This window comes from Ambystoma mexicanum, chromosome 11 (assembly GCF_040938575.1).
Source record: "Ambystoma mexicanum isolate Mex_15411 chromosome 11, UKY_AmexF1_1, whole genome shotgun sequence".
NCBI classification, from domain to species: Eukaryota; Metazoa; Chordata; class Amphibia; order Caudata; family Ambystomatidae; genus Ambystoma; species Ambystoma mexicanum.
Window position 1 is genome coordinate 1063743525 of NC_090934.1, and position 26630 is coordinate 1063770154.

Consider the following 26630-nt stretch of genomic DNA (forward strand, 5'->3'; position numbering starts at 1 on the left):
CTGTCTTGTCTTCGATTTTGAGGAAGTTAAGAAAAATTGGAAAATTAGATAAATTAGGTCTGAACCCTGCAGAGGCAGACCAATTGAAGGTTTTGTGTTAAAGCGGGTCTGAGCCGCGGATGGGGACCCGGGGTCAACCGTAAATCATCTGAGAAGTTGTACATGTGAAATCCTGAGAAGAAAGGAACTTTGAGGTTTGTTGTCTTGCATCAGGCCATCTTAAATAAGAGGCTTTGAATGGAAAAGAGGCTTTGGCACAGAAGGCCCTGATGTTGAGGTTTTGAACTGCATCCTCGTGCTAGAGAAGCCAGAGCGCATGCTAAGCTTGAGGGTGCCATCTTGTCCCGTGCTGAAAATGTTGGGAAGGGAAGCCAACAGCTTAAATATCCTGACATATCATTTCTTGAACACTTTTCTTTTGCATAACATTGTTTCCCACACTATTTGTATTTAGAAGTAAGGATTGGCAATAGGTTTATTAGTATAGGCCCTTTTATTTTGACAAGATGCTACTAGGACTGCGTTATAATTATTTGATGGTCGTAGCTTGCTCCCATGTTTAGTTTTGGATTAGATAAGCGTTTTTCAAACCCCACTGAAGTTCAATAAACCCTCGAACTGTGATCACTTGTGTATGTCTTACTGTTTGATACCATGCCTTCCTTACAGTATCGTAGCACAAAAACAACGGTTCAAAAGGAAAGAGATAATTTAAAGTTACAGCGAGTTAAATAATCTTACATGGACACACAGTCTGAAAGGAGGGAAGGCAACCAAGCTACATGCTGACCCTTGGGAAGAACACACTGACCCTATCAAGGGTGTCTCTCCCTAGGTGGCGTATGGTGCAACGCCTATCTAAAAGCGATAGAGAGCTGTCCCTAACCTTCTACAGTAGTGGCATATACCTAGTCAAGACACAGTATCAAACATTCAGAACATTTCCAACTGGCTGATGCAACAAAAGACAGAACTATGTATTGGATTCTGTCACGGCCAGATCTAGGTCATGGCAACCTGAAGACAGGTTGGCTAGTTGGATTCCAAACTAAGTGTGAACTTTAATTGTACCCGTGGGTCTTAGTAACTGGAATACAACAAGTACAGTTGGAATGCCCGTTATAGAGAAACAAAGCTAAAAATGGCTCTTATAAAAAAAACTCACTCTATATATGTGAGTGTGCAATCTGATGAGTCCAACCAGTATCTCTCAGATGTAGTGGGAGATATCAAAACAGGTCATGAGAGCCCTCATGACCTCAAGGGTCAACTGGTTTCGATGGCATTAGAGAAATTAGCCATCTTCATCAGGACCACGTTTAGAAAAGACAAATAAATGTTACTTATCCAGCATTGTTGTACTGGAGGTGCCAATGTTAAGTACATGCGTCCCCTCCCAGTCGAATCCGGGGGGGGGGTGGGGGCACTGTAGGATTCGCTCGTGACTATTGACGCATATTCCTTCAGCAATTCTGGAGATCAGTACATCACCCGGCACCGCCGCATCCAGCAGCTTCGCGTACGAGTTGCTGAAGGAATATGCGTAAATAGACACAAGCGAATCCTACAGTCCCCCCGGATTCGAATGGGAGGGGACGCATGTACTTAACATTGGCACCTCCAGTACATCAATGCTGGATAAGTAACATTTATTTGTCTTTTCTAATCACAGTTCTGACGAAGATGGCTAATTTCTCTAATGCCATCGAAATCAGTCGACCCTTGAGGTCATTGGGGCTCTCATGAGCTATTTAGATATCTCGTACTACATCTGAGAGATGCTGGTTTGACTAATCGATTGCACACTCACATATATGGAGTGAGCTTTTTTATAAGAGCCATTTTTAGCTTTGTCTCTCTATAACGGGCATTCCAACTGTACGTGTTGCATTCCAATTACTAAGACCCACGGGTACAATTAAAGTTCATACTTAGTTTGGAATCCAACTAGCCAATCTGTCTTCAGGTTGCCATGACCTAGAGCTGGCCGTGACAGAATCCAATACATAGGTCTGCCTTTTGTTGCATCAGCCAGTTGGAAATGTTCTGAATGTATGATACTGTGTCTTGACTTATGCCACTACTGTAGAGGGTTAGGGACAGCTCTCTTCTCTATCGCTTTTAGATAGGCGTTGCACCATACGCCACCTAGGGAGAGGCATCCCCGATAGGGTCAGGGTGTTCTTCCCAAGGGCCAGCTTGTAGCTTGGTTGCCTTCCCTCCTTTCAGTCTGTGTCCATGTAAGATGATTTAACTCACTGTAACTTTGAATTACCTCTCCTTCTGAACCGTTGTTTTTGTGCTACCATATAGTATCGAGTTAATGGTTAAGTACTATAACGGCTTGCCCGTGTCCCCTTGCTTCCAAAAGCCTACCCGGTTTGTTTGAAAACGTCCTTACAGTATCAATTGATAATCCATGGTATTCCAAAGTCAAACACGCAACTGTCTGGAAACTCCAAAACGCACATTTAATGTCATGAATATATATGTTGCTCTGTCATAAGACTACCAATAAGAGGGGCGGGGGCAGCTGTTGGGGCCCATTTCAACTGGAAGGGTTGAAAGGCCCTGGCATTGTCCCCGTTTGTATAATGTATGCTACTATCTGTTAAATAAATAAACTGAGCTTTAAAAAAAAGCATGATTTAAGAAGTGGGTTAAAAGCTGCGGCTTGCATCCCCTAGTGTGATACATTGCAAGCAGTTGGGAAATGTGTTGGTGTCTACTTTAAAACAGCTTTGTAATTGGAACACAGTCAAGCATTGACAAGATATGGACAATTAACTGATTGTGTGTCTTTCTTTTCAGTTTGTAACAAGTAGAGTGAACTGGGTGGTGCAGAGTTCAGCAGTGGATTACCTACACCTGATGCTAGTCTCGATGAAATGGCTGTTTGAAGAATATGATATTGAAGGTCGGTTCTGTATTAGCATTCATGACGAAGTACGCTACCTTGTCCAGCGTGAAGATCGATACAGAGCTTCACTAGCACTGCAGGTCACCAATCTTTTAACAAGGTAATGCAAAATTAAAGGTAAGTTCCCTTAGTAAAGGAGAGGGGGCAGTATGGTTAAAATATCATTGAAAAGAGTCAATTCATATGGGAAAACAGCCACACAAATTGCTACTAAGAGAAATGATGGTCCGGTCTAGTTATTGTTAAATTATAGATCTTAATTTAGTAAAATAAAGCTAACAAAGGAACTAGAGTATTTAAATCATGATTTAATGTGTTTCACATTTATTATTATGCCTCCTATAATGGACACATACATAATACATTGTTTGATTATAGTATGTCCGTTATTAAGACCTTGCTATATTATTTTATCTTTACTCTATGCTAAGTAAGGACTGAATCCAAAGCCAGAAACGTATTTTTAATTGTAAGCCTTGTACCTTAGACAAATGACCATACATAACAGAATGTAGTTCCAACATGCATTGAAAACAACCAAACCATGTTTTAACGATGGGTGATAAGCTACATTCCCAGAAAAGTGTTGGCAGCGCAGGTTTCACATAAGTGTTGTCCTTGCAGTCATATGTAATGCTTTAAAACAAGCTCGCAGTTTTTGGATTTCTTTATTTTTCATAGGTAATACTTGCACAGTTTTTATATTTTCTTTATATTTTCTTCTTTTAAACAACATTGAACAAAGTTTGTACATCGTTTTTGTTGTTGCTATCCTTTGGAACCCATGTGGAAACAACTCATGTTTGCATTATGCATCCCGCTTGGAAGTATCACTGTGACGTTTTTAAGTATTTGTGAGAAGTCTAATGTATGCTACAAAACTATTACATGCATTGAGACTGTATCATATGTTTGAATAATGTTGATGTGTTATTGTTCCAGGTCTATGTTTGCCTACAAACTGGGGATGCTGGACCTGCCACAGTCTGTTGCTTTTTTCAGTGCAGTCGATATTGACCAGTGCCTTAGGAAAGAAGTAAATATGGATTGCACAACTCCATCCAATCCAACTGGAATGGAGAGGCGATTTGGAATTCCACAGGGTGAGTAATAGTACATGACCTTCAACACTTCTTCATTGTCCAAGTATGTACGTATGAAATACTCTGATTCCTCCTTGCACGTAAGGTGAAGTATGTGGAGAGGGAAGGTCCCACTTGTGCAACCTTGGCCTGTGCCTATGGGGGGACTTTCTGTTCACTGAGCAACTCCCTTAGTAGCTCCTTGAGTCTTTCCATTGACTTTATATCTTCCCCCAGCCTTCTTATGTGGGAGAGATTCAAATGAGTCAGAGGGAGACGACATAGTGTCTCGATGCTTTTCTTTTTCTGTCTGTTTTCCCCACGGCTACAATCCCACACACAATACCACTATGATCCCGACTTTCACAGTTTAAAAGCTTACTTGGTGGCTAGGCAAAACAGCACCAGCTAAAAAGACTGAGCGTCTCTTATGCAAGACTGCACAGCACAATCCCGAACTCTGATCTGGTCACGCATTGCATTCAATAGCAGTTTGCTGTAGCTGCACACAAAAGCTGCTGCATAGTGCAAATACATTACCACTCTATTGGCGATCTGTTACATCAGAGTGCAGACCACCGTAATATTCCTCAAGTTTTATGGCCCTTAGGCTACCCACAAAACTCCATCCATTCTGCTCCCGAGGGTGGGAAAATCACAGATGCCTTGCTGCCAGTTTGATCCCTGGGAGATCTGCCCCATGTCCCTATTTAGATTAGCCAGGCTCAAGTCCACAGAGGACTCCTGCTGAGAGCCCCCACTCCAGTACTCCACTACTTCCAACAGCAGAAGCAACCGATTGTTACCATGCAGGGAAACCAGCCCATCAAGTCTTCCAGAGAACACTATCTAGACGCTAGAACACAAAACAGGAGGATTGTGTGTATGTAGTGACTGTCAGTGGAGAAAAAAATAGTAATTTGGGGAATAGCTGGAGGAAGGCAGCACCTTCAAGATTAAGTACTGGGAAGAGGAAGACTAGGAGTAATACATTAACCGGTAAGTAATCATGGCATTACAAATATGCCATTCCTTTTTAAAATATTGGAAAAAGCAATCAATGACAGTGTCAGTTTTTTTTTGCCAGAGGTGAGTGAAGACTTCTTCACAGGTTTCTGGTTGATGCTGTTTCACGAAATGAACAGAAGAGAGAGTGTCAAGGCTACCCCTCCCTTCAACGCACAGGTAGTGCTGGAAAGCCCGCAGAAGGCTGGAAGCTACTTGGACTAGCCATATACGATCACACTAACAAAATGAAAAAACCTGTATCTCCCTGCCCTTGATGAGAACCTATGGATATTCCAAACAGACGAGTTGTGGAACAGACTGATCGCCGGTGAAAACAACAAATGGTCGCAAGCCTTTGCTAAACTCATAGACCGGGTGTTTGACCAAATTAGACGACTAGACCTCCAAGATGGTCCGCCACAGCAGTAGGCGGGTGGCTAGTGGCCATTGTTATTGTAATTGTTATTGTATTCAAGGAACATCTGTACTTTCTACTACTGTCAATTTTGACAAAACTTGGTTTTCACCGAGTAAAGTTCAAATAAATAAATAAAATAAAAAATACTTTCTAAATCAAGAAGCATAATAAAATCACAAATGAGCCAGTGAAGATCATTGTATTTCACTGTACATAAACCATGCAATTCAATACACATTGTAGTTAGTAACAGATAGTGTTGTTGTATGTACTGTAAAACAGTAGAAATGTTTTGCATACAATGATTCTTAATGTATGCACATTTTTCCTCATGAATAGTAAAGAGGGATATCCTGAAAACCCATCAGGATTCCGGCCATTTAGGCCCAGAGTTTGACAACCTTGCTCCATTTCATCTCTTTAACAAGGATTGCTGGGTCAAAAAAATAAACGTTTGAGGGTGGTCTGTGTGTGTCACCTCCTTTCAATAACTCAATGCCGCTATTCAAATTCATTTTACTAAATCGCACTTTCCCATCCCCAGAAAATGTGTGCTATATTCTTAACGGTGAAAGGAAAGAATACTAATAAGCATTTCTAGTTGATATTTTATTATTTTTGTGCATTGAAATTATTATTTCAGATCATCTATTTAACATAAATGATGATGGCAACACAAGATTTTGCAGGGTCATTCCAAACACAAAGGCACATTGATCAAAACTGTTCAGTAGTAATAACCAGTGACTTGTTTCTGTAGTGCATTGGCCAAGTTGCCGTCAATTGTAAAATACAGCCAAGTACTAAATGCTATCCTTTGGTTTTTCTCTCTTCTGTGCAGGTGAAGCTCTGGACATCTATCAAATAATTGAATTAACCAGTGGCTCGCTGGAAAAAGTAAAATAGAGGCAACAGAGCCTCAAACTTGCATGCACTTTAATTACTCCCATGGAGTCAGTCATTTCAAGGTTCCTGTTGGAAAGGCACCGTTTGCAGTCTCATTAGACAACCCTACTTTGGCGAGGAGTCTGAATCGTGAAGACTTTTGATTGGCGGGGTTACTTTTTATTTTAGCGTACAATAGGGATGGAGCATGCCCATATTGATGTGGTCCTCAAGTTGTACATCAGGATATTGTAAAATGATTGTTCAATAAAATCATAATACAGGCATTCATTTGACCTCGGATGCATCGGTTGTACTTATTCTACTTGATGTCATATTGTATTTTTCTTCTCGTATCTCTCTGACAAGCCACACAAGGCATTACCCGCGCCTCTTGCACCCCCCTCCTCGCCATTATACTGCAAAATGTTTTATTTAGCCTTAAAAGGTTGGAAACCTCCACTTTCATATGCCCAAACATTTGTGATTTTAGGCAAACGAGTCAGGGTAGTTGAAAAAAGGCAGCAGCTTTACTTTTTTCTTCTCTTCTTTTTTGGTTCCTGGCTCTCCTCGGGTGCAATGGCCTGCAAAAAAAGAATAGAATGCATAACAAATCTTTACACCACAAATATTAAAAAACCTTGCTAGGTTACTCTGTTACCATATAAAGTATGACAATTCCCATAAGCACTGTGTGTGCATGAAGTACACAGGTCTGGCTCTGAAATGTTTCCGAGAATGAAAGGTGTAATGGAATAGAAAGGTTTCCATTGTTACTTGCTGTTGTGAAGAATTCTCTTATAAGGCTAATTTCCCAAACCTAGTGAGTCCCCCAGCAGCTTTGCTGGATTTTTGGGGTTTGTTTTTTTCTCCTGCTAAGAGTGAGACTCTTTTCCTCCCACTCTTAGACATGATTTGAGGTGCTTTTTGACTTAGTATGTGTTCATGGGCTATGGGATAACCTCTTTCTACTCCATAGGGCATCATCTGTTTTTGTATGTGTGTTACACAGCACCCTCAGTGCAGTAACACAGGGGTGTCATAATGACTCCCCAACATAGACTCCATAACCTGGGACTGACTACTGTCTCCCAGAGCATGTAAAGTCACCATTGACTTTACTAGTCCTAAATTGTGAACAGAACCAGTACACACCATCATATTGTGGAAGTACTGGTAGGGGTAATTTGATTGCCCCTGGGTCTGTTTCCAAGGGGGCACTGTGCAGTCCCCCCTTGTCGAGTTTCTGGCTGGTGGCAGTGGTTACCACGCAAAATATTCTCTATGGGATTTTCCCATTGATTTTAAACGCACCACTTTTTGGTGCAATGTTAAAGATACCGCCGCTTTATTTATTTAATATTAAATCCACGGTTGGGTCTTTTTGCCAGAACTCGGTTCCAAAATGGCATTTGTGTCCGTCTCTGAAACTCTGACCAAGGTCGAGCCCTTTGTTGCACTATTTTGGCGGGCTTCTCCACAGAAGCCCTCCTAATGGTGCCACTCTGTCTGGGTTCCATAGGAGAGGTGGAGGGGGGATTTGGCACCCTGGACTGAGTTGCCGTAGCAACTCAAGTCGCTCTCTTCTCTGATTGGCCCAGTGGTGAGACGCCCGGCTCACCACTTAGCATGTGTGATTGACAGCTAGGCTGATGAATGGGGGGTTTTATGCATAAAAGCAGGGCCTTTGGGACTGGAACTTCAGAAGTCGCCACAGGACCTAAGAATCCGAAGAGGGAAGACTCTGAGCCATCTGCAATGACGACACCACCGGTGAAGCCCTGCTGCAACAAACTCACCACTTTCCCAATGACAAGAGAAGATCTTCTGCTGGACGAGTCTTCTCCCCCTGAGCTGGTGGGACCAACCAGTTCGCCTTTTTCGCCTTCCAAATACGTCTCTTGGTCGAATCGCCCGTGCCAAGCACCTCGGCGGCCGGATAGCCAAGCTTCACCACTTTGACCACGAATAAAAGGACCGCACCTTTTAATCGGGAACTCCGCGGCTGGTTTCATCCCGGGTAGTGCAACGACTCCAAGTTTCCTCCTCAACGAGATCCTCTCTTCCCCTGGTCGGAACAACGAACTGCAACCACTGCCAGGAACAACTGCCACCGCTGGAGCCTCCTCTCTCTTAAGGTACTGTGTCCTACCTGGCCTCCCTTTCTACAGATTGCTAAAGGTGACCCTTAAATCCTTGGCTTTCTATACTGGGTTGGCCCCAGACCTTCTAACTTTGTTTTTTGAACTAAACCAACCTCTTTTGAACACTCTGCAAAGACTTTTAGTGCAATTTAAACTGTGTGATCCTGGGCACATTTCGCTTTGCTCCATTTAAAGTGGGCCTGGCCTATGAACTTTGGCTCTACAGTATATTCTGCCTTTATTCCCTTGCTCTGACTCTAAAAAGTGTTGGGACTGTATTATTATTATGCTCTGCCTTTTTCTCTCCCTCTAACCAAACTATTGGAGTGCCATCTTAGTTAAGCGCTCACATCTGTCTTAACAAAGAGTGGTGTTTTAACTCTGACTTGTCTAATAGTTATTAAGGGAGGTGTGTATACTTTATCTGACTGTGTTTTAACTTGCTTTTGATTTAGAGTGCTAGTGTATTGCTAAAGTGTGTTTCAAATAAATAACTATACTTTTGATACAACGCTCTGGTCAGTGTTTGTTTGCTCTACTGTGTTTTTAGCCCTATTGTGTATACTCTACATACTGCCTTACTCTTGAGAGAAGTCTGACTGCTCAGCCACAGCTACCAGGTAAATCTGGGTGGTGCAGACTACTACCAATTGGGTTTACTGCTTACTCCTGTAGTCTTAATCTTTTTGCAGTGTTCCCTAAGGGAACTGCACAGGATTCTGCCTAACACTTGCATCACAAGTTTGCTGTTTAGTCAATATGTAACATCAAAAATTGGTAATGAACTTTTTGCTGATACAGAAGAGCTACTCTGTAGCCATGTGGGGGAGCTCTCAGTGGTTGGCACGGTGTTACTGGGTCGAAGACTTGTCCTTAAAATCCACTTGAAAATAATTACATTTCTGACTTGTTAATTTTTTAAGCTTTCTAAATGAGCTATGTACTGATTCACAGAATCGTTATCTATTATTGTTACATACAATGTAGAAAAGTGAGTGCATTTGGCTAGTTCTTGACTGGTCATTCCCACCGTGCACAAGCCATATAATACTAGTTACAAACATTGCTGTAAGTACAATAGGTGAAAAGCAATCTGCATTCAATTGAAAAGGGAAGCAGTTTACTACTTAGACTTCCCCACTAAAAGAACAGTGTTAAGTTGTCAATCAATATCACCATTTGTCTTGGATTTTGACAACAGGAGCCATTTCTGACCTGGTCATTGTCTGTACTTTCTGTATTTTCAGCTTCCTTTTCTTGCATAGCAGCATCTAGCGATGCTGCATTTATCCTAAAGTCGCGAGATGTACTTAGCTTCATGTACTGCATTAGGTTCACCTTTAGAGGGAATCAGAAAGAAAACAAGAATATCAAAGATCAAATTCATCTTTATTTGCTTCGAGAAATACATTTTATTTAAAGTCTGGCTAGCACAGCTGGATTAAGGAACCGTCCAAGAACAGATAGGCATGGCTATGACACCAACTGAGAATGTTGCCACAAATTTCATGAAAACTATAGAGGCTGAGAAAAGATAGAAATTCACATTTGTTAGTGTGTGTACACACCCCATCAAGGACGCCAATCAGTCTTGAAGGTCAACAGACATCATCTTGAAATCAAACTTCAGAAAAGAAAATCAACAGCCTCAATTCCAGAAGGTTTCAGTACACTTACCTGTAACTATTGTTCTCCAGCATGGGTCTGGCATGGTTTCACATGCTCATGAATATTCCGTCAGCCTGGAAATCCTCGGTAAAAGAAAAAACTGTTTCACTTTGATATATGATATGATATGGCATTTATAACGCGCCCATACACAAGTGTTTCAGGGCGCAACGAGGCAAGGGAGGGGAAACAGACAACGATCCTACTAGGCCAGGTGTCATTCAGATTGCGCAAGTGCATGGTTAGGGAGAAAGGGCAAGTGCCCGGGGGAAGGGAGAGGGGAAAAGTGCAGTGCAAGGGATAGAAGAATAAATAAGATAAATAAAAGCGGGCAGATGGTGGCAAGTGCAGGGTAAGAGCAGAAATAAGTGCTGGTAGGGGACTGTAGGCATACAGAAAACAGTCCCCTAGTGCGGTGGGTTGCCAGGGGGGGCAGGGCAGGTGTGCAAAAAGCGGGGCCTGGCCTGGACCCAAGATCAGAAAGGGTGGCCAGGTAACCAGTGCAGTTTCACCCAGGAATTTCAGCAGGGGAGAGAGGCAGAGAAAGCAGAAGCAAAGAGGAAGGTTTTGAGGTGTTTCCGGAACCGGAGATGGTTCTCCTCAAGTTTCAGGGAGGCAGGAAGGCTGTTCCAGAGGGAGGCCCCTGCTGAAGAGAGAGCTCGACCACCCATTTGTTGCTTGGAGAAGCGACTGACCCTGAGAGAGTTGGAGGCAGATGAGCGAAGAGCCCGAGAAGAAAGGTATTTGGGAAGAGAGAGTTGAAGGTATTGCGGCCCCAGAAGGCCTAGTGGACAATGTAGAGGGTTTTGAACTTAATCCTTGCAGCCACTGGGAGCCAGTGCAGAGATTTCAGTCCTGGAGAGATACGATCCCTGGGCTTGAGGCCAAGGACAAGTCTCGCAGTCCTGTTTTGGATAAGTTGCAGAGGGCGGAGAGTAGAGGCAGGCAGATTAAGATAGAGACTGTTGCAATAGTCCAGCTTGGAGAGAACCAGGGCTCTGGAGACGGTGAGCTTCTGGGGGAAGGAGAGGAAAGGAAGAATACCTCTGAGGAGGGGCAGCTGGTAGTGGGATTTCTTAGAGACGTCTGAGATGTGAGGAGAGAAGGAGAGTGTGGAGTCGAAGATGACCCCACGGTTTTTAGCCTTGCAGGTGGGAGCAGGAAGCAGGCCAAGAGAGGCCGGCCAGAGAGCTGCAGGGAAGGAGGTAGTAGGTGTGCTGATGAGTAGAATCTCAGTCTTACTTACTTAAAAACTGTATTTCTCCTCTAAACCACTGTCCTCTGGGCCATAATGCCTCCATCCAATGACAGTCCTCCCACTAAGCGCCACCCCTGGTGGCCATCTTCAGATTTGGTAAGCATGTAAAATGACAGTTTGAACCAAGAAGAGCCACATAGGGGAAGGAGGGAGTGTTTGCATGTGAATCTATGCCAGACCCATGCTGGAGAACAATAGTTACAGGTAAGTAAATGAAACCTTCTCCAGCGTGGGGTCTAGCATGGATTCACATGCTCATGAATAATGATTACACACCCGCACATATACATAACCACGGCAAGGATCAAGGGAAATAACACACTCACCTTAAGTGAACAGGTTGCGTAGCACCGCTTGGCCAACTCTGGACTCCTCCCTGGAATCCCTGTCGACACATTAGAACCTTGTGAAGGTGTGCATTGACCTCCACGTAGCAGCCCTGCAAATGTCGAGCAGCAGCACACCAGAGAGAAGCACTGTTGCTGCTGCAATGGCTCTGATGGAGTGGGCTCTCCGTCGACCTGGCAGCGGCCTGCTCGCCAGTCGATGACAGTGCATGATGCAGCCGGAGAGCCACCTAGAGATGAAATACTTCGAGAAGGCTTTTCTGTGATTAACAGGTCCTAAGTTGACAAACAACTGAGAAGTCTACAGAAAATTCTTTATACGTGCCACGCAGAACTTCAAGGCATGAGCCACATCCAGCGAATGCAAGGCCCTCTCCGCTGGCGACGATGGATTTGGGAAGAAGATAGGCAACACCAAAGGTTCGTTGAAGTGGAATTCTGACTGTACCTTTGGCATAAAGGTGGGGTGTGTACGCAGTACCACCTTTGAAGCATAGAATGACAAGTAAGGCTGTTTCCACGACATGGCCTGTATCTCCCGACCCTCCTGGCCGAGATGATAGCCACGAGGAAAGCAGTCTTCCACGAGAGGAACTTGAGCAGGACTTGATGCATAGGTTCAAAAGGAGCTTCCTTGAGCTTAGTCAGTACTACATTGAGTTCCCAAGCCGGGGCTGGAGACTTCACCGGTGGAAAAGTCCTGAAGTGACCCCCGAGGAACACTATGACAAGCCTGCGCACCCACACAGAGGGTCTACCCGGAGATCTGGTTGTACCGGGATACGGCAGCGAGGTGCACCTTGATAGAGGCGTGAGCCAATCCTGCCTTGGACAAGGAGAGCAAATACGGTAGGAGTTGAGGGGCCATGACCCCATGCTGGAGGGGTGGGGGGAGGTGAGGGATCTTCTGAGTCTGGCACCACACAGAGAAAAGCTTCCTTTTACGGCCATAGCATTTCAACGTCGACAAGGCTCTGGCCAGGATCTCCTTACATTCTGTTGGTAAAGCATAACCTCCAAACTCTAGGGCTGCAGAAGTCATGCCCTCAGGTTCAGTGGCCCCGGGTCGTGGTGCAGGACCTCCCCTCTCGGGTGAGAATATCCAGGACCAGATCTGCCTCGGCCACGTTGGGGCAACGAGAATTATCTTGCAGTGGTACTGTCCATCTGGCATGAGTGGAAATGGAGGAAAAGCGTACAGAAACTGTCCCTCCCACTGGAACGAGAGCGCGTCTCCCATGCTCCTCGGCTGAGGGAACCTGCCAGCGAACTTATGGCACTTGGCCTTCACTGTCCATAGCGAAGAGATCAATCTCGGGTTTACCCCAATTGTCAAACAGAAGGTCCACCTGGTCCTGGTGAAGTTCCCATTCGTGGCAGGAATGCAACTCCCTGCTGAGCGAGTCCGCAATGGTGTTCTTAAAGCCCGCCTGTTGAAAAGGGATGTAGAACATGCCCTGCCGAATGGCCCAGAGCCACAGATCCTGGGCTTCCCTGGAGAGTGCTGGACAGCGGGTCCCCCTTGCTTCTGGATGTAAAACATGGTGGTGGTATTGTCTGAAGATCCTCTCCACCTTGCCCTTCAGCGAAGGCAGAAAAGACTTGAAGGCCCAGAATACAGCCCGAAGTTCCAGGATGTTGATGAGGAGACCCTTTTGCTCCGGCTGCCAGAGGCCTCTGGCGTGCAACTGTCCGGTGTGGGATTCCCATCCTTCTAGAGAGGCGCCTGCAGTGATCGTTTCCTGGTAAGGCAGAACTTTAATTCCCATAGACGAGATACAGGCTTACACCCCACCACCGCAACGCCCGACGGAACTCCTTTCGAGGGAAATCTTGTCCACGAAGGTCGTTGATACCTGCATCCACCTAGCATCCAGGAGCTCCTGGAGGTCTCATATGAAGTCTGCAAAGGCAGATGAGAACGATGCAGGAGGACATCGTGCCCAGCAGCGATGGACTGCACCGTCGCCGTCCGTGCCGATGACAACCGCTGCACTTTGCCTAAAAAGGCTCTCACGCTCTCTTCTGAGGCAGATGCCAAACATGTCACTGTGCTGAGTCAGGTACCTAGGAACAGCACATCCTGAGATGGCGTCAAGCAGGACTTTGGATAGTTTATGGAGAATCCCAACTCCGTCAGGAGACGTACAGTTCTCGATGTGTGCTCGCTGTGCGTGAATGCACCAGCTGTCATCCAGGTAAGGGTATACGTGGATGCCTTGTAGACGAAGATGCGCAGCCACTGGGGCTAGGCCCTTCGTAAAGACCATTGGGGCGGACTTCAGTCTGAAGGGCAGAGCCTTGAACTGGTAGTGCTGTGCCTGAACCACGAATCGTAGGAACTTAGTGTTTCTTGTGAATGGGGATGTGGAAGTAGGCGTCCTCCAGATCCAATGACATCAGAAAATCCCCTTCCTCCATTTAGCAAAGCACGTGCTGCAACTTGATCATCCAGAACTTTTGGGACTAAAAGTACCTGTTGAGACGAAAGATCCAGGATCGGCCGCCAATCCCCTTACCCCCACCCCCATGTTCTTTCGAACAAAAAAGTATCTGGAATATACTCTGAGGTAGCCCACCAGAGACGCTGGGGGACGGATTCTATTGCCCCTTTCTGTAACATGGCCCGCACCTCTTGCAGAAGCTCTGGTCTGTGTTGTTCTTGTCGCAGTATTGGCGGAATATGAGTACAACTGCGTTGGAACTCCAAGGTGTGCCCCTGTCCGAGAGTGTCCAGCACCCATCTGCCTGTAGTGATCTTTTTCCACATGCTGACAAACTTCGCCAGCTGGCCTCCCAGTGGGGCGCATAAGTGGGGGCCTGAGGCCACACCAGATTCAGGCCTGTTAGGGGGTCGGAGCTCTACCCTGCGAGCAGTACAAGCACTGCCCTCTGCTGCCTTTAGAGCGACCCCTGTACGCTTCTTGTTTGGAGGAGCTTGAAGGCTGCTTGTATGGGGGAGTGGAACCCTTGGAAGATCTGATGGGTTTTCCCCTGGATGAGCGAAAGGACGACAGCCGTTGCTGTAAGGTTACCAGGGAGCATGCCGTGTCAGCCTTTATTTCTTGCAAAAACTCATTGACTGCCTTAGCCTGAACGTCCTGGCGGAAGTTTGCGCGATGTGCACTGTGAATGTGTGGTCCGAGGCCACTTCCCCCTCTTGGAAAAGTTCTAGTGCCTCAACAACCTTCTTTTCATTGGCAGGAATTCTAGGATCGGACCCAGCTTGTAGCATAGTTCCCGGTCATATCGGGACAACATGCTAGAGCATTAGCTGCCTTAATGGTAGAGGCTGCTGTATAAATTATGCTCTTGCCCATTGCATGCAGCTTCTTCCCCTACTGGTCCAGAGGTACCATGGCTGCCAGCAATGGATTTGCTGAGTGCTTCCTGGCTGCCTCTGAGACCGCTGAGTCAGGTGAGGGCTGAGACCTTACAACCCTGGGCACTGAATCTGTACTTTTTTCTCCAATCTGTCTTGCTTGGACGTGGCCGTACTCGGGTTCTTCATTAACGCTAGGCCTTCCTCCTAGATGCCATCCTATAAGGAAATGGACATGATGGTCTTTCCTCTTGACTCGTGCTGCTGGTACAGCAAACCCCCCCTTCTTAGTGTCCTCTGGAACTAACTGAAACAGTTCAGAGGCCCTTGACATCATGGAATGAAAGGATTCAACTTGGTCTGGTGAGGAGGCCATATGGGGCTCATTAGAGTGTGGTGTTTCTCCGTCAGCTGGGACAAAGACACCATCCCCGTCGGTGCCCGTAGCAGTGGTAGCTATGTCCGTGCCGTGTGCAGAGCCTGGGCTCTGGGAGGGGATGGATGATGCAGAGAACCAGCGCCCCCTTAAGACTTTCTCTTCGGCGGGAGCAGGCTCAACCTCAGAGGCATAGGTCCCGGTGCCGGGGGCATCCTCTGCTGGATTTCCATGACCAGTGTGTGCAGGGTCATTAGAATATCCAGCGACACGTCCCTTGGTAGGGGTGAAAGGAGCCAGTGGCGTGGGTTCTGGATTGACTCGTCTCCTCTGGCGAGCGCGAGCAGGGGACTTAGGTCCACCCCCCCCCCAGATCCTCCCCCTTTGTGATCTGTGTAGTAATCGTCAGGCAGAATTATCATCTCCCTCGTCGGAACTGGAGTAAATCTGTTCCGGTCTATCAGGAGCAGCCTAAATCTGCTCAGATCGATCAGGAGCAGCCTGTGGTGCCACATACCAAAGAGGTTCCCCTGGAGGGCAAAGGGGCCTTATCCCTCTCAGGAGGCTGCTGGATCGATGCAGTCGCCGCATCTTTCCTCAACCCCTGAGTGGTCGCTGGCTTCGTCTCTGTCTCCGTAGCCATATCTTGCCTTGGGAGTAAGGACACCAGCAGGGTGGTCATGGCTGGCACTTCCTTCGCGAACACACTCTCCTTCAACGCTGTTGTGGTAGACTTTGTCGACGATGTGCCTGTCGAGGCCCTCATTGACGGCGCCACTGTTGACTCAGTTGACCTGGCAGGCTGCGAGGTCTTAGTTGGCTTTGAGGAGTCCTCTACGGACTTGTCCCTCATCGGCTTATCAGCTGACACACAGTTTGGACAGGGTTAGGAACTTTCTCTTAGAAGAGGTCCCTTTTGTCAGCAGGCTCACCATGGAGGCTGATGGGGATGGCAAATGCGTTCTGCCAGACTCGGGTGGCGCATCAGCGGCAAACCCAGCAGACCCACTGTTGGCATGCTTGGCCTTTTCTTTTACCCGCAAGTGGAGCGTCCTCAAAGGATCTCAACCTCCTTCCAGAGGGAGTACGCTCCTCGGACCGGCCGGTCCTAGATGAGGCCTGGCCCTGCCCAGAGGTTGAATCAGTGGTCTTGCTCGATTTAAGCCACGCTGAGAGTCTGCTGTAGCAGTCCATCTTGGTTTTCTTCGAGAAACCACAGCACACCTCGCATCCCTACTCATCCTGGTCCGGATGTAGGCAATAAAAGCATTTATGATGTGGATCTTGCCCGAATACGTTCCTTAATCCACGCTTCGCACAGAGTTTGGAGAGGCTGCTGCTTTCTCTTCAGACATGGCCGAAAGGCACGAAGTAGGCTCAAGATCAGGCCTTCTCGAAACTTCGATGACGATCCGACGGTGGATGAATATCTTCGCCGGTAGTGGATCCTCGCTGCCGGTCTCTGTCCTTTGTCGAAGACGAACAAGCAAAAATCGGTTACATTTTTTAAAACTTTTTATGGAAAAGAATTTGAAATCGCACAAAAATAGATCAAAGAGTACCTTGCGGACTCCCAACACTGAAGCGTGTGGTACAAAACTGAAGATGGCCACCAGGGGTGGAGCTTAGGGGGAGGACAGTCATTGGATAGGGGGCATTATGACCCAGAGGATAGTGATTGGTTTAGAGGAGAAATACAGATTTAAAGGAAACTGTTTTTTTTTCATATACTGAGGATTCCCAGCCTGACGACAGGGAATATTCATGAGCATGTGAATCCATGGCAGGCCCCATGCTGGAGAAAGAGTTACAAACTACCTTCCCTTTTTTGGGGCAGAAAATAAGTGGGAACACTAATCCTTACCCGGAGGAGGCATCAATTGGATGAAAGCCTTGATCAGGAGTTGCAACACTTTCCTGAGAAGGAGGGCCTCTGGAGCGGGCCAGTGACAGAAGGGGGCTGCACTGCAGTTTCTACAGGAAAGGATGGCAGGAGCCCTGGGAAATAACTTGCAGCGCCCAGACATTGCAGGTGATGTCTGTCTACCGAGGCCTGATGGAAAAGGTAGAAAGCTCATCCCATTGGTGGACAGTGCTAGAAGGACTACTACTGAATAGATTTTTTATTTTTTTATTTGCTTAATTTAATCGATTTCCAATTTTTACACGACAACAAATACTCCTTTACTTTCTCTAAATCTTAAAATCACAATAGGTTAGCCTGGGGTATATTCAGTCCATTACCCCCTGACTTTGCTACCAACGTCCTCATTTACCAATATGCTCTTCGTTCCGTAAATGTTATGTTGACCGCAGATTTTAACGGCTGATTCTTTGTTTTTTTCCTTTTCATAGTCCAATGTTTTGGAAAAATAATGCCACTGCTATAACCAGATTTGTTTTTTCCCCACTCATCAAAAAAATCCACCAATCTTCTTAGTCATAGATTTGAAGACCGGAGAATATATGGCCAAAATAAATGGTCCTCAGTTTATTAAGGCCCACGAACGACAGCAGCAGGTGTCTAACGGTTTCCGTCTGATCTGGTGTTCCACAATAGCGGCCGTTTTTTGAAATAGACAATCCTCTAATTGCCAAGATCTCATTGGACACCAGAGGATTTAGGCGGGTCCTCATGAAGGTGTTTCGAGGGATCTGTAAGGGAATTTTTCCATATACCCTAGTAGCTAGTTTAGTCCTTTAGTGTTTATTGGAGGACTGGCTGTTAGTTTACTTGTAGACACTATTTCGAGTGTCTCAATCCAGTCGCGGTCTTCAAGTTTTCTCTCGACTTTTGTCGGTTTTTGCCACAGTTCTTCCTCCGAACTGCCAATTCTTTCCAGGATAGCTTTATTTCCAATTGACCAGGTCTTCAAGGTGGTGTTTTTGCCAGTGGAAAGTTAGTAATAGATTTCGAAGATTTTCAGACCAGATGGCGAGAGTGTCTTTCTGTACAGCATTAAGCTGTTCCGGTCAGTTGTGGCTTGCAGTGACATCAGGCTTAGTTCACGTCGTATGGCCATTGGAATCGAGGCTGGCATGCTGAAGACATGCCGCCAAAAGTAGCCTTCTAATTTCAACCAAGTCTTGACAGGAATGTCTGGCATTGCTTTCAAACCATAAGTCAATGATGCCAGAGATTTCAAAGCTGGAGCTGACAAGGGAACGGAAAAGGAAGTGGTGCTCCCTTAAGATGCACCTCTCCACTTGGAGGGTATAAGGAGATTGCGCCAGTTCGGAACCACATTGATCCTGATCACTCAGGACTGGGCCTGGAGAATACGGTATCTGGAGTTGCTGGACATGTCCATCTCCCCTTCCTGGTGCATTCTGAGGAGAGTCGGCTTGCTCTCCCAATTGGAGGGGGGATTCCCCTATCAGAACCTCAGTAGCCTGAACCTTCATGCTTGGCTTGTGAGAGGTTGAGATACAAGGAGTGTGGCTTGGCGGATGATGTCCTTGATGGGCTCCTTTCAGCTCAGAGACCCACTACAAAGTCTATTTATGCCTGCAGAAGGCATACATTTTTTGCATGGTGCTGGGAGAGGGCTCTTGACCGTTTACTGTTGCATTAGCCTGCGTTTTGGATTTTTTGCTGTCCTTGATCCTAGCAGACCTGCAGATTGCCACTGAGGATACCTCGCTGCTATTTTGGTTTTTAAGAGTTCCCCGGAACAGGGCTCAATCTTCACAATCCCCACCATTATGCAGTTCTTGCAGGGTTTGTGTAACCAGTTTCCTCCATGCCAGTTTGTGGATCCCGCAATGGATTTGAATTTTTTGACGTTCCTTATGACCTCTGATTGAGCACCTCCATTTCTGTTTTAAAACATTGCTCACCCTTTAAGGGATTTCTTTGGTTGTCATCCCAAAAGAAGGATGAGTGAATACCAGGCGTTATCTGTGAAACCTCACTATTTGGGTTTCTCTAAACGAGAAGGTTACATTGAGAGTGAGACCCTCTTTTCTTCCAAATGTGGTCTCGGATTTTAACCTCTCAACAGATCCATGTCCCTGTGTTTTCCCTCCACCTCATCCTTCCAAGGCAGAGGAACGATTCCACCAGCTGGACCTTGTGCGAACCCTCAGCTACTACATATCTCGGACAAGAGAGGCTTGGAAAGAAGACCAGCTTTTAATTGGTTACACCATGTTGGAGGAGGGTTGAAAGTCAAACCAAAAAGCTCTTGAGGCCCGCCCTACCAAAGCGAGCTGTAATGCTTGGCAAACGGGTGCAGAGAAGACCACGTTACTGCACCATGAACATCTTTAGCCGGCACTCCCCTCTGATGAGCCAACAAGGTCGCAAACCCTATGGTAGAGTGGGCCCCAAGCCCTGCTGAAACCTCCTTACCTGCGGTCTGGTAACATTCAGAAGGAGAAATGACCTTACCGTAATGTTCTTTCTACGGATTCTTCTCCTGCAGGTTCCTCATCATGATAGATGGAACAAGTTACTTACCTGTAACTGTTCTCCAGCATGGGTCTGGCATGGATTCACATGCTCATGAATATTCCCCGTCGTCAGGCCGGGAATCCTCGGTATAGAAGAAAAAACCAGTATCAGTTTCGTTTCTGATCTGTCTTTCGTAGTAACAACCAATCACTGGTCTCTGCGTCATACTGACCACAGCCAATGACTGCCCTCTACCTAAGCACCGCCTCTGTCAGCCATCTTCAGATTTGGAAGCACGTGAAGTGGCAGTATGACCAAGTGAAGAGCCGCAGAGGGGTAGGCGGGAGGGTTCGAATGTGAATCCATGCCAGACCCATGCTGGAGAACAACAGTTACAGGTAAGTAACTTGTTCCTTCTCCAGCATGGGGTCTGGCATGGATTCACATGCTCATGAATAAAGAATACATAGCAGTACACACATGCACAACCACGGGAGGTGGCAACGGCTCAACATTAAGCAGTACATCAAACTCAACATTAAGCATCTTACCTCCTCACCAGGCTCACCTCAGGCGAACAGGTTGCGCAGCACTGCTTGGCCGACGCGGGACTCCTCCCTGGAATCCCGATCGACGCAGTAGAATTTCGTGAAGGTGTGCGTCGACCTCCACGTAGCAGCCCTGCATATGTCCAGCAGGGGCACACCAGAAAGGAACGCCGTGGTAGCTGCGATCGCTCTGGTGGAATGGGCTCTCGGACGGCCAGGCAGCGGTCGGTTTGCCAACCGATGACAGTACATGATACAGCCGGAGAGCCATCTGGAAATGGAAGCCTTCGAGAGAGCCTTCCCCTGATTGACAGGTCCAAAGTTCACAAAGAGTTGTGACGTCTTCCGAAAACACTTCGTGCGGTCCACGTAGAACTTCAGCGCTCTAGCCACATCCAGCGAGTGCAAAGTCCTCTCAGCCGGCGACGAAGGCGACGGGAAGAACACAGGCAACACCAAGGGTTCGTTGAGATGGAAGTCCGACGGTACCTTGGGCATGAAGGAGGGGTGCGTCCTGAGCACTACCCTCGTGTCGTGAAAAGTCAAGTACGGGGCCTTGCATGAAAGGGCCTGGATCTCTCCCACCCGTCGTGCGGAGGTGATGGCCACAAGAAACGCTGTTTTCCACGACAGAAACTTCAACGGGGCCGAGTGCAGAGGCTCGAACGGAGGTCCCATGAGCTTGGTCAGCACCACGTTGAGCTCCCACGCCGGGGCCGGAGCCTTCACCGGCGGGAACGATCTGAACAGTCCCTTCATGAACTCTTTCACCAGACGATGAGACCACAAGGACGTCCGGCCCGTGGTTCTGGTGTATCGGGAGATCGCAGCAAGATGAATCTTGATGGACGCGTGTGCCAGTCCAGCTTTGGCCAGCGTCAGCAGGTACGGCAGTACCTGGGGAGCCGTAATCCGTAGAGGGTTAATCTTCTGTGCGTGGCACCAGACAGAGAACCTCTTCCATTTGTGTCCGTAGCATTTAAGAGTCGAGGACGCCCTGGCCTTTGCAAGAACCTCTCTGCAGTCGGCCGGTATGTCGTATCCTCCAAACTCTAGCGCTGCAGGAGCCAGGCCTGCAAGTTCAGCGATTTCGGGTCGTGGTGGAGGATGGCGCCTCCTTCCCTGGAGAGAAGATCCGCGTCCACCGGCAGCTTGATTGGCGGGGACGCTGACAAGTCCAGAAGGTCCGGGAACCATATCTGCCTCGGCCACGCAGGTGCGACGAGGATCATCCTGCACCGTGACCTCCTGAGCTGGTTGACGAGCCGGATTAGCAGTGGCAAAGGAGGGAACGCGTAGAGGAACAGGCCCTCCCAGGGGAACGAGAAGGCATCGCCCATGCTCCTCGCCTGGGGAAACCTGCTGGCGAACCTCCGGCACTTGGAGTTCGTCGCCGTCGCGAACAGGTCGATCTGGGGTGTGCCCCACCGTCGGAAGAGGCGATCCACTAGATCCTGCCGTAGTTCCCACTCGTGGCACGAGCGCAGCTCCCTGCTGAGTGAGTCGGCGATGGTGTTTTTTATCCCTGCCAGATGAAACGGCACCAGAAACAACCTTTGGGCGACGGCCCAATGCCACAGGTCCTGCGCCTCCTTGGACAGCGCTGGGGACCTGGTTCCGCCCTGTTTCCTGATGTAAAACATGGTGGTGGTGTTGTCGGTGAAGATCCTCACCACCTTTCCCTTGAGGGACGGACGGAAGGAAGGACCTGAGGGCCCAGAACACTGCACGGAGCTCCAGGACGTTGATATGGAGGGGCTTCTCCGTCGGGAGCCAAAGGCCTCTCGCGTGCAGATTTTCGGTGTGCGCTCCCCACCCTTCCAGGGAGGCATCGGTGGTCACTGTCTCCTGGTGGTCTGGGGTCTGGAAGTCCATGCCCGCCGTCAGATGCGTGCGGTTGCCCCACCACCGGACCGCTCGGCGGAAACTCTCGTCGAGTGTGATCCTCACCTCGAAGCTGCCCGTCGTTTGGATCCAGCGCGCGTCCAGGAACTCCTGCAACGGGCGCATCCGGAGCCTGCACATGGGAATGAGGTAGATGCAGGAAGACATCATTCCGAGGAGGGACTTGATGGACCTCACCTTGGCCGCGTCGGAAACCAACATCCGCTGTACCTTGCCCAGGATGGACCTGGTCCTTTCCTCCGACGGGGAGGCCAGAAGAGACACTGTGTCGAGCTTCGCTCCCAGAAACAGTGCGTTTTGCGCGGGTACCAGGTGAGACTTGGCATAGTTCACGGAGAATCCAGGTCCGTGAGAAGTCGGACGGTCCTTGCCGTGTGATCCAGGGCGAGCTCCCTCGTCTTGGCTCGGTTGAGCCAGTCGTCCAGGTAGGGGTAGACGTGGATCCCCTCGCGGCGCAGCTGCGCCGCCACCGGTGCAAGGCACTTGGTGAATACCCTGGGGGCCGACCGTAGTCCGAAGGGGAGGGCTTTGAACTGGTAGTGACGCCCTTGGACCACAAACCTGAGGAATTTTCGGTGCCCCTTTAGGATGGGAATATGGAAGTAGGCATCCTCCAAATCCAACGACGACAGGAAGTCTCCTTCCTCCAGCTCACCCAGGACGTGCTGGAGGGTGACCATCCGGAACTTTTGCGCCTTGATGAACTTGTTCAGACGTCGCAGGTCCAGGATGGGGCGCCATCCCCCCGTCTTCTTCTTCACGAGGAAGTATCTCGAGTAAACTCCGGAGCCCCGAAGTCTCTTTGGGACGAGTTCGATGGCGCCCTTCCTGAGCATCGCCTTTACCTCCGGGAGAAGTTGAGGGACGTGAAGTTCTTTCCTGGCCACGGGGGGGACGCGCGGACACCTTCTTTGAAACTCGAGCGCGTGGCCCCGGGCCAAGGCGTCCAGCACCCAACGGTCGGTGGAGATGGACTCCCACACGCTGACGAAGCTCGCCAGCCGGCCTCCCACCGGGGTGCTTCGGTGGGGGCCCGACCCCACGGTCGGTTCAATCCTGCTTCGACGAGGCTTTGCCGCCTTGACCTCCTTGGCGACGACGGCGGGGTCCGCCAGACTTGCCTCGTCCTCTGTAGGCCTCCTGAGCCGACGAGCGGGCCGCTTGACGGTAGGTGGAGAAACCGCCGCCTGAACTTTTGGAGGCGCCCTTGCCTCCGCTGCTCCGAAAGGGCATCCGTCGTTGTTGCAGAACTCCAAGGGCCCGGGCCGTCTCGGTGTCCGCTTTAATGGCCTGAAGGGAATCGTCCACTGTTTTCCCAAACAGGTTGTTCCCATCGAAGGGCATGTCCAGGACTCTGGTCTGAACGTCTTGACGGAAGTCCGTAGCCTTGAGCCATCCACGCCGCCTAAGGCAAACGCCGTTGCCCAACTGGCGGAACCCAGTGTCGGCGATGTCCGTCGCAACGGTAATGGCGTGGTCGAAGCCACCTCACCTTCCTGCAGGATCTCCAGGGCCTCTGCCCTCTTGTCGTCCGGCAAGAAGTCCAGTAGGGGAGCCAGTTTGTACCAGAGCTCCCTGTCGTAGCGGGCCACGATAGCCAAGGCGTTGGCCGCTTTAATCGTCGTCGCCGCAGACGAGATGACTCTGCGTCCCATAGCGTCCAATTTCTTCCCCTCGCCGTCCGCTTTTTTCCTGGCCGCCGCGGAGACGACGGAGTCCGGGGTAGGCTGCGCCCGGAGGCACAGGGGGGCCGTGTCCGGGACCCGGTACTTCTTCTCGTACCGGTCTCTTCTAGCTGGCGTCGTGGAAGGGTTCTTGAGGAGGGTGAGGCCCTCATCCCAAATGCCGTCCAATAGAGGCACTGAGAGGACCGTCTTCCTCTTGGCCTCGCGCCGCTGATAAAGGAAACCTTCCTTCTTCGTCTCCTCAGGGCAGAGTTGGAAAAGCTTGGATGCCCTGGTGATCATGGAGTGGAACGATCCAATCTCGTCGGGCGGAGAAGCCCTGGTGGGAGGCGACGACGGTACATCCTCGTCGTATACCTCGTCGTCCGTATCTGTCGCTGCCGTGTCAGTCCCCGTATCATCCCCTCGGGTGGACGGGGAGGAGGGCTGGAAGGGGCGCGACGGCTGAAAAGGAGGCGGAGGGTGGATCCTTCTTTTCTTGGTAGGGGGAACACCAGAAGGTCCCGGTTCTGGGTCCCCCGATGGGAGAGGTTCCGTCGGCAACGGTAGTCTTGTCCTTATCTCTGAGCATAAGGACTGTATAGCCAACAAAATGGCCGCCGAGTTGTGTCGCGGCGCTGGCAGAGGGGAATCCGACGGGCGATCAGGGGCCCCGACGGGCCGGTCTTCTTCCACGCCGAGGCCGTGGCTTAAGACTTCGACCAGCTCCTCCTCCGAGGTTGAGGCCGAATCTACGACGACGCCCTGCCCCCCCTTTTTCTTCCCCACGGGCGATTTCACGGGGGTCCTATCGATGGGCACAAAAGAGGACTCCCTCCGAGGTGGCAGGGAGACTCTGAGCCCCGAGGTCGCCACCACTGGTGTAGCCCCCACAGGCTGAGCCAGGGCCGCCGCGACAGTTTCGATAGAGGGCTTGGCCGGATGGATTAAGGCCTTCACCACCTTAGGTGCGCTCACCGCCTTATCCTTGAGGGGGGGACACTGCCTCGCTCCCCCTCCGATGGGGCCTTCGAGCTCGACCGGGGCCTCTCCAGGAGCTTCGCCGGGTGCTCGGCCTTCCTCTTACCCGACCCAGAGCGTTGGCTCGTGGTTGATGGTGCCCGGGAGGGTGCGCCCTGCCTGGCGCCCGTAGAGCCCGACCGTTCGGCGCTCCCGGTGCCAGCGGACTCGCGGTGCTTTGCCTTGTGTTGGACCCCCGTCGCCGGGGCGTCCTCAAAGGTCTTAGAAGACCGCTCGGATTTCTTCCTCTTCTTCTCGCCTGACGGGCTCTTCCCTTCCAGCCAGTTGGCGAGACGTTGATGGCGGTCCTTCATGGTCCGCTCCGACATGTTGCCGCAAAACGCACAGTCCTTCTCCACGTGCGTCTTGTCCTCATGTAAGCAGTAGAGACAAAAGGAGTGTTCGTCCTCCTTAAAGACGTTCTGCAGCTGGCATCCAGGGCAGACCCTGAACAGCTTTCCGGGCGTCGAGCATCCCTTCTCCTGGGCCATGTCCGGGCCTGAGAAACTTCTGGAGTCCTCCAAAAGCGTAGCTCGACGAAATCTTCACCCTTGAGGGGCGCAGACGAATCCGACACGGGTCCCCGTTGATCGGATGGAGAGTCGGTGGAGCTTGAGGCTCTTTTGACCGAAAAAACTAAGTTTTTGAGAAAAAACGTGAAAAAATAGCACTAACGCTCGAGAGCAATAGCACAAGGATCCCAACACATGAACGTGCGGTAAAAATCTGAAGATGGCTGCCAGAGGCGGTGCTTAGGTAGAGGGCAGTCATTGGCTGTGGTCAGTATGACGCAGAGACCAGTGATTGGTTGTTACTACGAAAGACAGATCAGAAACGAAACTGATACTGGTTTTTTCTTTACCGAGGATTCCCAGCCTGACGACGGGGAATATTCATGAGCATGTGAATCCAAGCCAGACCCCATGCTGGAGAAAGGTATGTACGGATGAAAGAGTGGTCGCCCGGCAAATATCCCTAACAGGGACCCCTCTCTGGAGGGCCGTAGAGGCTGAGACCCCTTTGGTCGTGTGGGCCCTGATGCCTGCTTGATGCTTCTTGATTGCCGATTGGTAACACCTGGCTATGCACAGGATAACCCACCATCACAGGGTTTGCATAGTGATGACAAGGCCTTTTCTAGACAAGGAATGGGCTACAAACAACTGGTCTGTTTTCCTAAACTCAGCCGTACGAGCGACATCAAAACCGAACGCCCTCTTGGGATGAAGGCGATGGAAACGCTCCTCCTCCTTCAAGGGATGCGGGGGAGGCTAAAAAAACGTGTAAATCAATGGATTCGGACATGAAATTCTTAAACTACCTTATATGATATGGCATTTATAAAGCGCCTATACACAAGTGTTTCAAGGCGCGACAAGGCAAGGGAGGGGAAACAGAGGGAGTGACATTGATATTGCGCAAGTGAACGGGGAGGGGAGAAGTGCTGGGGGTTGGAGGCCGGGGGGTTGGGGGGGGGGGGGCGGAGGATGGCGAAGTGCAGGACAAGGAAAACGGAAACAAGTAGTACAGCCAACAGGTGGCAAGTGTGGATGCTCAGAAGTGCAGACATGTCTAATAAGTGCAGGAGAGGGGACTGTAGGGTTACAGATACAGACCACAAGTGCAGGGGGTAGCAGAGGCAGACCAGGTTTACAGCAGAACAGGCAGG

The 26630-nt window shown here is 49.3% G+C and overlaps 2 protein-coding genes across 6 annotated transcripts in view; one reads left to right on the top strand and one right to left on the bottom strand.

Annotated features, from left to right (window-relative positions):
- POLG (DNA polymerase gamma, catalytic subunit) overlaps window positions 1-6609 on the top strand; it is a 1004779-nt gene extending 998170 nt beyond the window's left edge. For both annotated transcript variants that reach the window (XM_069624312.1, XM_069624311.1), the window contains exons 21-23: window positions 2812-3020; window positions 3863-4023; window positions 6270-6609. In XM_069624312.1, the coding sequence (XP_069480413.1) occupies window positions 2812-3020; window positions 3863-4023; window positions 6270-6334 (435 nt within the window). In that variant the 3' untranslated portion in view covers window positions 6335-6609. The remainder of the gene's footprint in view (window positions 1-2811; window positions 3021-3862; window positions 4024-6269) is intronic.
- The window catches only part of FANCI (FA complementation group I), a 1757660-nt gene continuing 1737052 nt past the window's right edge, over window positions 6023-26630 (bottom strand). For all 4 annotated transcript variants that reach the window (XM_069624307.1, XM_069624308.1, XM_069624309.1 and 1 more), the window contains 2 exons: window positions 9673-9795; window positions 6023-6897 (listed from right to left, as the gene is read on the bottom strand). In XM_069624307.1, coding sequence (XP_069480408.1) covers window positions 6844-6897; window positions 9673-9795 — 177 coding nt within the window. In that variant the 3' untranslated portion in view covers window positions 6023-6843. The remainder of the gene's footprint in view (window positions 6898-9672; window positions 9796-26630) is intronic.